Genomic DNA, 17,529 nt, shown 5'->3' on the forward strand with positions numbered 1-17,529 from the left:
GCTATACATTGCACTCCTTCCTCTCAGTATTTCCATACGATTTTCTGAGTTTTTACTCCTTCGTTCTGCATTGTTTTAACTTCAAACAAAGCAACTGTAAGTGTGATTTGCTACCGAACTTTGTGTTCGCTGAAACACTGGGGTTTAAAGTACCGCTACACCAGTGTGTGATTCGTTCTATCCTGGGAAAAAATAATCCATTACCTTGGGTACTAGGAGGGGATTAAATTCCTTAAGGAAACACTGTGAATTCAGTGAGCTCGAATTAATTACTGTTTCATTACGATAACTTATATTTTCCAGAATTATTATTTACAAATACAGCAATATTGGCGGGACTAAAAGTTCATACACCAAATATTGTTTACTTTGCGAGTTGCAAGTGAGAATAAACTTTTCTCAAGTCGGAAATTGTCAAAAGTTAAGCAAAGCAGAATGGAATCTTTACATAAATTCTTCCACCTTATTTCCATCGATAGAAGACAAAGAAAAGCTAGTCTAGTACAAATACCTTAGAGAAGTACTGCATTTTATATGTACCAGCTCATCAGTCTTTTTTGTAATTAAATATTGTCATCATCTTACTGCAAGTATACAAATTCAGCCGATTGATCCATTATTCTGTTGTATAAATAGCACTAAACAGCATCACCATTAGCATTATAATCTACTAACTAAACCTTTCAATCATGGTTGATATCCATGCCTATATCCTTCTTTTCTTCATTTGGCTTATTTCTACCATTATAGTTAAAGCATTAGCAAGAAATAGAACCACAATTTGCCTTCCTCCAAGCCCTTTAAAGCTTCCCCTCATTGGCCACCTTCACCTTTTAAGTAACAAACCACATGAATCTCTACACAAATTATCCAACAAATATGGACCATTATTTCACTTATTCCTTGGTTCTATTCCATGTGTGGTTGCTTCTTCACCTGAAATAGTCAAACAATTCCTCAAAAATAATGAGATTACCTTTTCAAACCGTCCCCAAATAACCAATATTGATTACTTAACTTATCATCAAGACTTCTCATTTGCACCTTATGGACCTTATTGGAAGTTCATGAAAAAGCTATGCATTTCTAAACTTCTTGGTGGACAAACTCTCCATCTTCTGCTTCCAATTAGACGCGATGAAATTAAGCATTTGATTAAAGTAATATCAACATATGCTGCAGTTGGCAAGGAAGTTAATATTCGAGGTGAAATTACGACGATGACAAACAATGTCATAACAAGAATGCTTATGAGTAAAGGGTGTTCTGAAAATGAAGATAAAGCTGAAAAGGTTAGGAAAATGATTCATGAAATGACTAAGCTATCGGGGAAATTTAATTTGTCGGATACATTCTGGTTTTGTAAGAAGTGGGATTTGCAAGGTTTTGGAAAGAAGCTAAAGGGTGTTCGAGACAAGTTTGATGAGATTATGGAAAGCATAATTGAAGAGCATCAAGAAACAACAAGGAAAAGGCAGAAAATGAAAGATGGGAATCAGGAAGTTGCAAAGGATCTCCTTGAGATTTTACTTGATATTTCACAAGATAACACTTCAGAAGTGCGATTGACAAGAGAGAATATCAAAGCTTTTGTTCTGGTAATTAACATGCTATATATCTTATTTTCATTCTCACATAATGTTATGAACCTCTCAAACAACAACTAATATTGATTAATAGCAACACTCAGTACATGGAAATAGTAAACAACATGATAGACATTAACGATATTAGGATAGGAACAGAAAGAAAGTAGGGGGAGAGACGGTGGCGGAGCTACTCATTGGCAAGGGAGTCAATTGACACCCCTTCGTCCGGAAATCATACCGCGTAGATAGGTTAAATGTTTTATTTTTATGTATATATACTATGTGTTGACTCATCTTAATTTTTTTATATACTTATTTATATTTTGACACTCGTTAGGGAAAATTCTAACTACGCCACCGACAGAGTCATAGAGAAAAATAGACGTGGGAAAAAGAGACCAGAGAGAGAAAAAGTTTCTACAATATTCAGGCTCCTACGTAATGCCCGTACTCCTATTTAACTAATTCCCTCGACCAGGTCCCAAACGCAGACAAATAGTCTTTGTGGAGACCTTGTTGTTCTCTTACTTTTTCCGACTGGCCCAATACTTGTATTCTCAGCTGGCCCAACATCTATCTCAAACCCAGCTTCATTTTCTAACATAACACATAACATTAAACTGCCGAACTAGTTCATTATCACAACTCACAACACTAGCAATGACAGAGCATTTCACATATTTATTACTTCATGTTTCATTCTATGTGACCTTATTAACCGTGCGCAGAGTTTAAGAAAGAAATGAATATTTTTGAAATTTGTGGTCTTAAATCATAATATTTGTGTGACTATAAAAGTGTCATTAATGTCAAATTGAATAGTTCAAGTTAAACTATTTCTAAATTTAAAAAAAGAAATCATTCTTTTTGAAATAGACTATAAAAAAAATAAAATCACATATACGTACTTACTGCCAACAGGGGCGGAGCTAACAAATCTACCATTCTTCGCATAATTTTCATCACTGCTTCTTGCCATGGATAAAAGTAGGCATGAGTTCAGTGGAACACATAGTGTCTACGTTAGATACGACTCTGGCAGACGATGAGTATATCTGGGAATGTTACCAATAGAACTTTTTTGTCTAGAAAGTTCATCAGCTGATATGATGGTTTCTAAAATTTATTTTCATGACTTTCAGTTCTTGAAATTTTTTAAATGACAATATGCATTTAAAATTTTTACAGGACCTATTTTCTGGTGGAACTGATACCTCAGCCATTGCAATGGAGTGGGCACTTGCAGAATTAATTAATCATCCAAATATTATGGAGAAAGCAGCCCAAGAAATTGACAATGTCACTGGAAAAACTAGACTAGTGCAAGAATCAGATATTTCTCAACTTCCCTATCTTCAAGCCATTGTTAAAGAAATACTAAGGCTTCACTCTCCTGCTCCAATGATTCTTAGAGAGTCAAGTGAAGACTGCACAATTGAAGGCTATCATATACCAGCAAAAACTAGACTTTTTGTGAATGTTTGGGCTATGAATAGAGATCCAAAAAATTGGGAAAATCCACTTGAATTTAGGCCAGAAAGGTTTATGAATGAAACAAAAATATTGGATGTAAGGGGACAAAATAATTTCCATTATTTGCCATTTGGGAGTGGGAGAAGAGGGTGTCCTGGAATTTCATTAGCATTGCAAATATTGCACACAAGTCTTGCTGCTATAATTCAATGCTTTGAGTGGAAAGTTAGTGGTGAAGGTAATTGTGGTAAAGTGGACATGGAACAAGGTACTGGTGTCACAGTCCCCAGAGCCAATCCTTTGGTTTGCGTTCCAGTGGCTAGGCTCAATCCATTTCCAGATAAATATTTGCATAATTAGAGGACCTACTCATCATGAATTAAATTAATCGAATCAATCAGTTTTGAATATCAAATGCTTGGATCATTTTTTTTTTAAAAATGCATATTTAATTGTATGTGGAAAGTGATCATCATGTATTCAATGTGAGCTTGCTCATATTACCTAGAGAAGAGCTAAGATAAGCTAATTGTTATTATTGTAATATTAGCCTATTTCATCATATTGTTGTTATAGAAAGGGATCATGCATGAATATCAAGTTATTTATTTGGCTCTTCATTATACATCTATCTATCTTTTATTTGAATTTAAATCATTATTATTCATTAAATATTGATATTCCTTTTGGGTACAGCTACATAAACTAGATTATAATTTATTATGATTAATATTTTTAAATATTGTTCAGGTACTGTGCGGGTTCTAATTCTAATTTAGATAAAAGTTTTAAAAATTATGCTTCTAAAAATAAATTTTTAGTAGTTACAATTATTTTAAAATGTCTGATCAAAGAGAGTAGCTATGCTTCCTTTATCTTTTAAAATACTTCTTTTTTAACTTTACGTTATGAGAAGTAGGGGTGTCAATGGTTCGGTTCGCCCGATTATTTTATAAAATTTATACCATATTAATTTTTTGGTTATTCTATTATATATAATCAAAATTAGACTTTTCGAAACCGTCTCAATCATGTCGGTTTCTCTTCGGTATCGGTATCGGTACAGTTCGGTTAATTTTCGGTAATTTCTTTTAATATCATGTAAAAGTCACTAGTAGAAGTAAAATGCAATAACATACCTACTTTTATAAGACTTGGCAAAACTCTCTAGATATTTTTACAGTTTAAAAGGTGATGAATTAAGAAAACATGAAAGATGGCTAAAGTATAGATTCATCAACTATTCTACGACAACGTAAAAGAAACTAAGCAAATACGAAAGATATTAATTAAATTGAGACTCAAGAATAAAGTCTATAGAAGATTAAATATTCAAAAAGATAAATTTAAATCATACGAAAGGAAACATATTCAATACATTGTAATTTACTACTCATAATCACTACAATACATTGTGTCTTGCTAGTGAATATTCCAAAAATAATTTAATTTCAATAGGAGTAGCATAATAGGTTTGAGAATTAGGATTTTGAGTTTAATTACTTGTTGGCTCATAACGGTTTCATAATATCAAGGCCCAAGAAAAAAATTTAATGCTTTATTATTTTTAAACTTAATATATAAATATATTTTTTATATTATAAATTTAGTCGGTACGATTCGATATTTTTTCGGTTTATTTTCATAAAATAAAAAATATACCATAATTATCGGTCTTGTTATAGATTTATATAAAAATATATGATTTTATTAAATGAAACTTAAAAATCAGTTCGATACGGTACGATTCAGTCGTTTTTAAATATCCATTGATACCCGGCTGAAGTATCCGTAAAAACTGCATTCAGTTTCCCAAGGGATAACAACGAGAAGATAAATAAAATACTACGCACAGATTAAACTTTAATCAAAGGGTACCCCGAACTAAATGCATATGTGTTTGCAAGCAAATGATGAGATACACTAATCAAGAATTATTCCATTAAATTCCCAATTCAAACTCCAAAATCCAACTCACCAACCCAATAAGCAATTAATCCTCGTTGTTTAAGGTTGACAATTATACCTAAACTTTATTTTAAATAAAAAAGTGGTAGTATCAATTTCAATTAAAAATTATAATTAGGGGGATGTTACAGCTCAGATCTTATCCTCCACTTTCCTTCTATGGCCCATAGTCAACATCATTGCACAAAACAAGAAAAAACGGATAATTGCGCTTTTGGTCCCTTAGTTTTTGTTAAATCCTGATTTTAGTTCTTGTAATAGTTGGCTTAGCACATACAACCTTTTCCTTTTTGCTATCAACACTATTATGAGAACTACAGAATATTTTTTACTGGCTAGCAATAAGCATAGGAAAGTATAGGAGAGTATGCATTACAAATATCAATATGAAATAACAAGCCCTCCAAATGGATCTTTAATCTTTGTTAGAAAACTCTAAGGTTTGAAGAATATATGGTGCTTTCACAAATAATAAACCTAGGATATATTAAAGGCATTCTTATAAGCGCTAGTACCATAACATAACTTTTGACACTATTGTGGCGATTGAAAATAATAGTGGAAAATAATATCTCCCCTAAAAATCTATGTGGATGCTAAAGAAATAACAAATTTTCTTGGCAACAATCAATTTTTAATGAATGAAGGTAGTTAATACAATAACCGGGGAGCCTAATGCTCAATCATAAGTCATAATTACAGCGAACAGAATAAGGTTGAAGACGTACTAGCTAAGAAAGGAGTTAAAAAGAATTTTGCGAGCAGAATAAGGTTGAAGACGTACTAGCTAAGAAAAGAGTTAAAAAGAATTTTTTGAGCATTTTATTTTCCTAGAAATTCCTTTCGTGTTTGCATATAAAGCTATTATGACAAACAAATAAGACATTTAGATAGTATTAGTTCAGTAAGTGAAGAGTTCATTCTAGATGAACAACTGGACCAAAGAGACCATGTATTTTGTTATGAAACATATTAACTATTAATATTATTATCTTAAAATTTAAAAAGTACATTCAACCTTCAATTAATTCAAAACATGTATTTTTGTTCCTTTAAAAGAAAATATGTGATGTTCAGGCCATTTAGAATTATATTATGATAAAATATGGAGCAACAATATGATTTAATAAACGCATCAGGAGGGTGGCAAACAGGCGGGTCGAGTCGGATATGGGACAGGTAAAAAACGGGTATTGAAAAAACGGATAAATTATCCGACTTGACCTATATTTAATGCGGATAAAAACGGGTTAACCGTCGGATAATATGATTACCCATATTATCCATGGCTTATCACTTTTTGGAGAATTCCTATTCTCCCAAATTTGAAGAACCCCCAATTTGAGATTTTACAAATGTAAAAGTTAAGCCCAATAGTTATCCATTTTCTAAATGGATAATACGATTTTATCCATATTTGACCCGTTTTTAAAAAAAACATTATCCAATCCAATTTTTAGTGGATAATATGGGTGGTTAACTATTTTCTTTTAACCATTTTGCCACCATTACACATTAGTAATAAATAATTTAGCACTTAGTAATTCGTTAAATAAGATTCACGAGTAGAGGATCAAAAGTGTACATATCGAATAATAACAAGTTAATCATGATTAATCAGATATTATAAGAACCAAAATAAGAATATGTCGAGATTTTAGGGAGTAAAAATACAAAATTCCAAGGTGGCAATATGGGGGCCTTCTTCAGTACATTAAAGTAATCCAAAATTTCTAAGTCACCCCGTTTTCTCCTCCGCCCATAGTTCTTTTTTCTTCTTCTTCTTCTTCCCGAGATCCCAATGCTCTTTCTCTGTTTTTCTCTTATCATCGTTCTTGAATTTTACCTGACATAGCCCTTTTCTTCCCTCTTTCTTTTGCTATTATCTATATCGCAATGCTAATTGGTTCAATGGCTCATTCTTTTAGCTTTTCACCTATGAATTTTTCTTTTACACGCATCTCTCCTAGGTGAAATTACATTTTTCCTGGAGTTTGGATCTAATTGGGATAAAGGGCTTACTGGGGTTTTAATTCTTATGCAAAGAACACATAATTCGATATATAGAATTGTATAAAATTAATACCTTTTAGCTTAAATCTGTGTTTTCTGATCTGGGTTTGGCTCAGATTGATTAGAAAAATTTGTGTATTTTTTAGAAGAAAAAAAAGATGGTGACAGTGAATCTTGGAATGCTCCATTATGTATTGGACCATGTTTATGGTGCGTTATTGCATAGAACAAAAATAAGCCCACCATTCTTTTCTAGAGGATGGGGAGGTACGAAGCTTGTGCTGTTAGAGAGAATGATTAAGCAGTTATTCCCTGAAGTTGAAGGACAGAATTGGCCTCCTACATTGGTGCAACCTGTTTGGAAAACTGTTTGGGAATCTCAATCAGCTACTTTGAGAGAAGGGGTTTTTAAAACTCCTTGTGATGGGCAGCTGCTTAGTGCATTGCCTCCTGAGAGTCATATGGCAAGAGTTGCTTTCCTTTCCCCCAAATACACGCCGCCTCATAAGATGGCTTGTGTTGTTCATCTTGCTGGTAATATGCATATGCTATTCCTTTTCTGGCTTTTTAAAAAAATTATGTGTTATATTCTTGCTGTTGTGGAGGCCAACTAATTTGGGGTTTGAGGCGTATTTGATTGATTAATTGATATATTCCTTGCTGTTAGACTAGTCTAGCTTCAGGTCTTGAGATTAATGCTGATCTTTAGAGTTGGGTTCTGTAGTAGATTGATACTCAAATAGTAGGGAAGAGCAGTTTTATTTCGGTTTTCTATCTATTTGTGCAATTTATATGAGGGAAGCTAGGAAGGGGAGCCTTGACGTAATTGGTAAAGTTGTTGCCCCGTGACCAGGAGGTCACAGGTTCGAGCCGTGGAAACAGTCTCTAGCAGAAATGCAGGGTAAGGCTGCGTACAATAGACCCTTGTGGTCCGGCCCTTCCCTGGACCCGCGCTTAGCCGGAGCTTAGTGCACCGGGCTGCCCCTATGTGAGGGAAGCTATGTGTTTCAGTGTCGTTTAATATATATTCAAGTTAAAGCGTGTAACATTTGAGGGGATGACACGTGATGTTCATAAACATCAACCTGGTTGAAGACACAAAACTTTAAGGTGGATTAACTTGATAAATTCTTGCCTTTTCTTTTCTCTTTTTTTCTTCTTTTGGCGGTTGTGTATTTCAATCCTGGTCTTTAGACGACAAACCTTTGAGAGAACATTGCTTGTATTAAGCTCATCTGCCCATGGATGACAAGAAAACTGCCGATGTAATTGTTAGCCACCATCCTTTCCGAGGGTCTACTTGTGATTGAAAGTTGCAACTATTGTGGGCCGGCATAAGAAAGATCAAGAGCTGGTGAACCATGGTCATTGAGGATCATGATACCTGTTTAGATTTCAGTAGGCTTCGCCTAGCTTATACCCATAACACGTGTCATATCCAACTCTTCTGCCACTAGTTTGCACGCTAATTAACTTACATTTTCTTAATGGTGCTTATGGGTGCTTAGTAACACAACTTTTTCTTGTATGTATCAGTATCATGTTTTGGTCCATCCGTGAAGTTTTTATTTGTTTTCACCAAATTTACCAACTATCTCGGCACCTTCGGATTGCAATCCTTTCAAAAAATGGGCTGTACTGTACTGGGGAATTGAGAGCTATTCTTTTGCCTAGAAGTTGTGCCAAAGGGGTTTAGAGCATGTCATGTATAAGCTAATATGAGATGAGGAAAAGGATGTGAAAAAGAAAAAAAGAAGTAACATGTAGTCTCTGTCCTAGATCTACTGAGAAAGGGAATAATCTTCACATGGTTTGATTTCGATCTCAATGATTGTATTTGAAGTCCATAGAGAAAAGATGTTGATCGGGATGTTTATGGTCTTATTGCATATATTTATCTCTCAAGAAGTTAACCGCAATCATGGAACAAATGGAAATTTTCCTCGCCATTTGGCATGTTTAAGCCTAGCCTTCATTCACCATAGAAACTATTGCGAATTTGTCAAAATAGATCTTCCATAGTGGGAATATTCAGAATTTCAATCATTGAGCCCTGAGTCATAACTTTGAGACCTGACTTATAACTTTGAAAAGAAATAAAGAAAGACGAATCTTGTGTCTTGTAGGGCGAAAGACGGGTCAACCTAAATGTACTGCATTATACAAAGTTCCCTTATATTGTATTATCCTTTAGCCAACACCAATTCATTTTCTAAATAATACTAGCTTACGCCTTTCTGCACAGATACAGAACTGCCATCTATTGAGATTTCAACAAACCCTTGTGTGGCGAGGCAAAACTTGACATAGCTTGGTCATAGCACAATTTTCAATTAATGAAATAACTTTGGTCCTTTTCTTTGTCATAATATAGTCCTACTAGAATGTAAAAATATTCCTTCCTTTATCATCGACTGGTTAGATGCATTTCAATGAGAAGCAATAGCTGCTGGCAAACAGATGAATCACAACTATGCAAAAATTAATTAATTTAAATAAGAAAAAGAGAAGAAATGAACAAAGTGTTTACCTTTGTCTTACATATTGAGAACTGTTGTAAATGCGCTTCTGATAATATCACTCTCCTACCCAAGTCCGCCTTCACATTTTACATTGTTGAGTTCTTATTTTCAAGTTTTCCTTCTCCAGGTACTGGAGATCATAGTTTTGAGCGAAGATTGCGTCTTGGCGGTCCACTGCTGAAGGAAAATATAGCAACTATGGTGCTTGAGAGGTAATAATTAATTTCATAGAGTAATGTCTTATCCCTCGTTTGGTACGAGGTATAAGGTATAATTAATCCCGAGATTAAATTTGGATGAGTTTATCCCATGTTTTGTTGGGATAAAATTGCGGTTATAACTAATCCCGGGATTAGTTATCCCGGGATTGTAGTGTTTATTTATCCTTATGGGAGGGTGGAATAACTAATCCCGGAATAATTAATCCCGGGATAACTTGTTTCCAACCAAACAACCCCTTAGTTTTCTTTATTTTTCGTTTTGGTTCTTTGAGTATAGAATTCCTCTTGCTCTGATGACCCTTCAATGTTCTGCAGCCCTTTCTATGGAAAAAGACGTCCCTTGCTGCAGCGTGGGTCAAAGCTCTTATGTGTTAGTGACCTGCTGCTATTAGGACGAGCCACTATTGAAGAAGCCCGAAGTCTTTTACATTGGCTGGACTGTGAAGCGGGTTTTGGAAAGATGGGTATATGTGGACTTAGCATGGGTAAGACATAATCCTCAATTGAAAATTGTAGCTTTTTATGCATTTAAAGATGAATTGATTATTTGGGCCGTTGAGATACTCAACCTAGTTAGACCCGTTGATCCAGTTTGAAAAATATTATCCTGGTTTAGTGTGCGTGATGGTGTGGAGATAAGAAAGAATCTCTAGTGGATTGAATTTTACGTGTGCATCTATTGCGAAAGAGTGATTAATGGTTAGTATATGCAATGATTTCGAACAGTTGAAACTGATCCTAGTCGACAAAGTCTAGAACTTTGTGTTTGCTGGGAAAAACTTTTAAGACACTTGGTAAATTAAAGCTGGCAGAGAGAGTTGCTGTTGAGGAGATGGATAGAGTGGGCGCGGGAGGAACAGTAAGAAAGAGCCTGTTTTTGGATAATTACATGTTATGCTGTATGACCATCTTTTAATGATAAAAACAAAGGTGTATAATCTTCTGCCTTTTTTCCGCATTGGTTTTTCAAATTTAGCGATTAGGGTCCCTCTACTTTTAGATCTACACTATTATGTGATATGAAAGAGATTACAGATGGATATCAACATGTGTATCCGACCATTGTGCACACGAGTATAAAGTACTTGCTAATACACATGTTCAGAGCATATGCATAAACTTCATGTCTTTATAAGGATTTTTTCTTTCGCCAAAATTTGTTTTCTTTGATGATATCTAGGAGGAGTACATGCTGCTATGGTTGGAGCATTGCACCCCACACCTATTGCTACACTTCCCTTTCTGTCTCCACATTCTGCTGTTGTGGCATTCTGTGAAGGGGTGTTAAAACATGCCACTGCATGGGAAGCACTGAGAGATGATCTTGCCGTGCAGGAGGCTGCTATGACACTTGAGGAAGTGAGAGAGCGGATGCGAAATGTGCTGTCTCTTACAGATGTTACACGGTTTCCAATCCCAAAAAATCCCAATGCTGTAATATTTGTTGCCGCCACAGTAAGTGCTAAATCTCTCCTTTTTTTTATATTGGTAGTGCTAGATCTCACTTTTTGCATGGTATATTTTACTTGAGAGGGTCTGGTAGTATTTTGGTTGCTCCTTATGACTCCAATTAATGTGTATTCTATATCAAGCATGTTTCAAATGTCTATTCTCACCATTCCTCCTCAAAGCATGCACACTTTGGTTGCTTTATCAAAATGTTGTGGATAGCTCTCTTTTAATTTCTTGCTTGTAGGGTTGTTAACCACATGGAATCTCATTAATCCTTGTTATTTTAGGATGATGGCTATATTCCAAAGCACTCAGTGCTACAGCTTGAAAAAGCTTGGCCTGGCTCAGAAGTTCGATGGGTTAGAGGAGGACACGTATCGTCTTTCCTTCTCCACAATGGTGCATTCCGCAGGGCAATAGTTGATGGACTTGACAGACTACAATGGAAAGAGTCACCTTTGTGACATTTCCATAGTTGTGAATAACAAACACATCATGTAATTATTAGGTGTTCCATCATCCTCTCATCCACTATTTTGAAAGCTTTTGGTTGAAAATGATAAAAGGGTACTGGAAAGAAAGCATGCATTCATCTTTTACTTCTCTTTCTCTTGTTGTATGTATTACTTTGAAGTACAGACAGTCTTTCTTTCTAGCTGTCGAAAAGTAATGGAATTATTGTTGAAATTCATCTTTTTTTTCCTGATATGTTAGTATAATGACAGATTACTTTGCCCAAATTAATTATAAGTAAAGGTTCGTGCACTCAATCTAGGCAAAAACTGTTAGCTTTATTAAAAAAATTACATCATCTGTTTTAAAGCATAAATTGTCCTGTGAATATTTTCTACATAATTACATATTAAAGTGAAAACTTGGCCTGTTTTATATTGAAAATATTTACAGTGTACTCAGTAAATATTTTCTACAGCTTACGTGAAGGGCAAGGCGTGTGTGGACAGCTCGTTGATTTTGGTTGCACTAAGTTTCTGCTTTCTCATCTATCATATCATTCTCTCCTCATCCCCTCTCTGTTTTCCCTTTCAGTTATCTTCCGCTGTTTCATTGCTATTTTGGCTATTGTAATTCCATTTGGTTGAATCTACACTATCAGTCAGTTTGGGTGTGTTAATTGAGTTGTTTCGTGGTGCCTTTCATCCAAAGATCTGTCACCGATTAGGGAGATGAAGGATTCTGCTGCCAAGGTGACGGATTCTGTTGCTAAGGACCTCGCGGAATTTCGAGAAATACTTGTGGATGTGGTATAAATAAAAAAGATGCTTGACACCTTTCAATATTTCTCTAGTAAGAAGTATTTATAGTCACACAAATGCTATGACATATTTCAGATAACAAATTTCAAAAGTTTTATAGTCACACAAATATTATGACTTATTTAAGGTGAAAATAGCACGGGCTAGCCAGTTTTCGGGCTGGTAATTGAAAAATAGTCAGCGTTTGCAAAGTCATTGAAAAATAGCCACTATTTTGCTGCAACACGGAAAGTTCCAGCATAATATACTAGAGATTGGTGCACCTGTGTATGAACTTCCAGCATATTATGTTGGAACTCCAACACACGAAAAGTTCCAGCATAATATACTGCAGATTGGAGCATCCGTGTAACAACTTCTAGTATATTATGTTGGACCAGTATATTATACTAGAGCTCCAATATATTATGTTGGAAGTCCAGTATATTATGCTGGAATATTTTCTAGATTTTGAGCAGTATTTTCGTTCAGATTTATCTTTACATGAAAAGTGGCTACATTTCGATTACTTTTGAAACTGTAGCTATTTTTCAAGTACCACTTGTAAATCTGGTTATTTTTGAATTTCACCCTTATTTAAGACTACATATCTCAAAAGTCTTTCATTCTTTATTAAAATTTGTGCCAAGTTAAACTCAGATAATTTTTTTTGGAAGAATTAACCCAAATAGCAGCCCTCATCCATCCACTTAAACTAAAAATAGCCGGTGGAGGTATAACATATGCATAATTTATGTATTATATATGTATAATCAATATATAAACTATGTATATGACTAGAAAAAGAAAATAATGAATATAGCTGGATATTTATGTAAAGACCGAACTCAATAGGGCAAAAGCTGTTAGCTTTATTAAAAAGTTAAATCATCTGTTTTAAGTATAACTTCCTGCAAGTACGTGCAATATTTTCCTGTGAATATTTTCTACACAATTACATATTAAACTGAAAACTTGGCTAATTTTGTACTTTGAAAATATTTGCTGTGTACTCAATAAATATTTTCTGCAACTTACTTTGAGATTATACCATTAATAGAAGAGTTGAAACTATGAATTGTTTAGTAGTTATCAAGCGAACATGTAGGTCGAAATTTAACATGTCTTTTCTGAAAAATGGAATAACGAAAGGATTATTATCAAGAAGAATAAAAGAAGGCCTCCTTTAACTACTCCTATATAAAGCATTTTAGGAACCATTTAGGAGTGTGGTGGGATGAACAAGACCCCTTCACTCTTAATCACGAATCTCTAGTTCGAAGTTTGCAATTAAAAAAGTCTCATGAGGAGCACTTTCCCTTTTAACGAAATGTACGCGAGAAGAATCCGAGTTAGCCAGGCCAGTAAATTATATACAGAAGATGATTATACGTATATGCAAAAAGAAATATGTTTAGAAAGTTGGTTTTCTAAGATAGAAAGTTTTTGAATGAACAATTGAAGGATTTAGCGCCAAGCATAAGAAAGCAAATTCCAACAATAAAAAAGAAACTTCAAAACATGGAGTCCATTACATATAGAGTCACTGGACTATCTGAAATATTGAGTAAAATCATTTTTCTTTCGTTTGTAACAAGAAAGTCATTTAACTATCCATATTGTACTCTCATGATCACTCAGTCGGATTTATTAATTTTTTTTCCCGATGAGAAAAGCTGACTTTGGCAGTCCACATGGATTTTTTAAATATTTTTGCACCACATAAAATAATTAACACTCCGGGGTAGGGGTAAGATCTACGTACACTCTACCCTTCCTAGAGCACTTGTGGAAACTCATTGGGTGGTTGTTGTTGTATAAATTATTTAACACTCAAGCAAAACATAATAAACTTACACATACACCCAATCTAACCCGGCCCATTTATAAAGATAAAAATCCACCCAAAAATCTTACAAAATCTTTCTTCTTCTCTCAAACCCATCCAAATACAAAAACGGTTGGACCCATTATCTATCTATCTATCTATCTATATCTATATTATTATAAAAGTAAGAATAAAATATTGGATTATAAAAATAACCTTTTAATATTAAGCATAATAACTTACAATAAAATGACATAATCGGAATTCTAGACATTAGCCTTATAATTCTATTAGTTTTAGGACATAATACTACACGTTAAGAATCCTATTAATAGAATTATTTTCGGGCATAGATATATAATACTACATGTTAGCATTTAAACCTAATACCTTTAGGAGCATGTTAGATTTTCTATTAGTATAATTACTTTCGGGATATGGACATATTTTTAGCCATGTAATCCTATTACTTTTAGGATATACTTCTTTAAAAAATTCTATTACTAATTTAATTTGAAAACGTATTATATTGTCCAAATCCATTTAGAAACAAGAGAGCCTGTAATTTCTGTCAAGTACTACCAGTAGTTCCAAAATCGACAAAAGCAGAGATTGTAAAAGCTAGCTTGCCAAAGTTATACTTCTGGCCTCAAACGGAAAAGATTCAATTGACAATAAATATAAAGTAAGAACAGATCCAGTATTCAGTGTCTTCTTGCTTCGTAGCGGAAACGAAGAAGAGCATCTAATAAAAAATGATTTGGTTCTTCATGAACACTTGGCTATCAATCCCAATAGTAATAGTAATGCATTTAATAAGAGAAATATTTCTATCATTAAATTAAAACGTAATTTGTGCAAATCGTATGATAAAATTAAAAATATATCTTAGCTAGCATAAATGAATATGTTGATCAACTAAATAAAATGTTGATTGCAAAATTTTATAGTAAAAATAAAATATTTTTCAGTTTTTGACTCAGCAGAAAATGATACTAATAATTACTACCAAGACGAATATTTAAATACTTTAATATCAAATGGCCTTCTACAATACATGTTTGTTGTCAACTTTCTTATTTCTTACGTATGTTAGTGTAACCGTATATATTATAGACTAAGTTAAAATTGATCTTACATTGTATATAGGTTAATTTTGAAGAAAACTATGCCTGTCATGCTACTGAAAAACTTAGATATGCCGAATAGCTTATGTAATAGCACACAGATAGTATATAGAAATTTTGACAACAACACCATACATGCAAAAAATTAGGATACTGGTTAATGTGCTTCTAAGTATATTCTTATCTCTGAATTCAACTTTTGTCTTTCGAAACTAAAGAATATCCTTTGAAATTTGTGTGAAAATAATTTTTAGTATGTTTATGTTTTGCAAATATAATAAATAAAGCTTAAGGACAAACAACCTAAATATTGGACTATATTTACCGCAATATATTTTCTTGCACAAACAATTGTATGTTGCATTTTCAATAGGGATATCAAGATCGACAACAAGAGTTCTGGTTAAGGCAGAGCAACCAACACATTAGGAGGAAACATAAACAAAAAAATACTGTCCAGAAAGAAGTGTTCGCTAAGATACCATCACATTAAATATTTTATGACAAAATTGATCATTTGTGTAAGTTTTGATGATGTCCTTTTATTTTAAATTCATGTATTATGGTAATATAATAATATTTTTTGGCTTTTAGATGATTGTTGTATTATTATACATAAAATTTCTCTCATTCATTAAATTTTATTATTCTTTTATATAAATAAATGTTTAAATCATCACGTGCCATTATTAATATGCAACGCACATTCATAGATACTAGTTTATTATAAAAGCACAAATATAATATTGATAGACCAAAATAACATGAAAATATTAAACGGCAGAACTCATAGGGAAAGGACATAGTTGTAATAACTTAATTTTTTGGATTACAATAACTTCTATGTTAATTTTTTTTTAATATTTAAGATTTTAAAATTAATACAATCTTGTTTATTGAATTCTTATTAAAAATATGTAGGAAGGTTTAATAAAATTAATTTCATAAAAATTCTCCATATTAGTAATACATTACCACTCTATAATATTCAATACCAAGAAAAAATAAAATAAATGCTAAACGGACTGCATAAAGCGTTGAAATTGAGAAAAATTCCTAAGATAATATATTATTATATTATATTTGAACTGCTTTCCTACTCAAATAATTTTTTATTATTATTAATTTTCCCTATAATATAGAAAAATATACCCAATTATTAAAGAACAAATAAGAAAATTTGTAAAAATATAAATGTGTGAGAAAAGCAAGAAAAATATTGGTAAGAGCCAATACCACTAATGATTTTGCAAACATTAAGATTTAAAAGTGGAATGTCAGATCGATCTTTTTACTCTTTGAAAATAAAATTTAAGGTGATGAAATTATAATTACGGTTAAATATTCAAACCCGAGATGAACTAATATTAAGAATCTAAATCAACAGAAAATAAATTATATTTTATGTTAAAACCAAATAATCAAATCTTTCAATTAATTATTTAGCAAGAGAATCTAATTAAATTATTTTTTAAATTCATCATATGAGTAAAATTATTTTTTAAGTTAAAAAAGATCTTAGGGTACATAAATTTATTCCATAAAAAGAGTGTTAGAGATTAAAAAAAATAGATCACAAAGTAAAAAAGATTAGTATAATATTAAGAATGCCATACAAGTGCTTGAGGAAGCACAATCAAAGTTATATCCTGTACAGGAATAAGCTTTCAAGACTATATTATAAAAAGTCGACTCTGGTATAGCGAGATTATCCTTTGTAGATGCTTCCGACGGAATCGAAATAATATTCCTATATTATGCACTACTTGCAAATGTCAGATCAAGAGGCATGATATTGTTAGCAATAAGAACAAGTGATGTACCAGCAACGATTTTATTATGAGGTCATACAACTCACTTTAGATTTGATATACCTTTTCAAATATCTGAAATAACCATCATAAATATATCAAAGCAGAACAATAGTGCTAAATTTATAAGGAAAGCAAAAGTGATAATATGGGATGAAGGGCTTTTGGCTAAGCGTCAAATGATCGAAATAATCGCCTAGAGTTTTAGAGATATATTGGATATCGATGAACCGTTTGGTGAAAAAGTAATAGTTTGGGAGGTGATTTCTGTC

At 33.0% G+C, this 17,529-nt stretch overlaps 2 protein-coding genes across 2 annotated transcripts; both read left to right on the forward strand.

The window, feature by feature from the left end:
• The first annotated feature begins 580 nt into the window (after positions 1 to 580).
• LOC104111320 (cytochrome P450 93A3-like) lies at positions 581 to 3,672 on the forward strand. Its single transcript, XM_009620996.4, has 2 exons — positions 581 to 1,598; positions 2,778 to 3,672. Exons 1-2 carry the CDS (start codon positions 690 to 692, stop codon positions 3,420 to 3,422), a joined length of 1,554 nt encoding a protein of 517 aa, XP_009619291.1. The 5' UTR covers positions 581 to 689; the 3' UTR covers positions 3,423 to 3,672.
• A 3,079-nt stretch (positions 3,673 to 6,751) lies between these two features.
• On the forward strand, positions 6,752 to 11,929 carry LOC104111319 (uncharacterized). Its single transcript, XM_009620995.4, has 5 exons — positions 6,752 to 7,577; positions 9,693 to 9,777; positions 10,102 to 10,271; positions 10,967 to 11,241; positions 11,526 to 11,929. Exons 1-5 carry the CDS (start codon positions 7,202 to 7,204, stop codon positions 11,700 to 11,702), a joined length of 1,083 nt encoding a protein of 360 aa, XP_009619290.1. The 5' UTR covers positions 6,752 to 7,201; the 3' UTR covers positions 11,703 to 11,929.
• The last annotated feature ends 5,600 nt before the right edge of the window (positions 11,930 to 17,529 follow it).

The sequence above is a fragment of the Nicotiana tomentosiformis genome, chromosome 3, assembly GCF_000390325.3.
Source record: "Nicotiana tomentosiformis chromosome 3, ASM39032v3, whole genome shotgun sequence".
In the NCBI taxonomy this organism is placed as follows: Eukaryota; Viridiplantae; Streptophyta; class Magnoliopsida; order Solanales; family Solanaceae; genus Nicotiana; species Nicotiana tomentosiformis.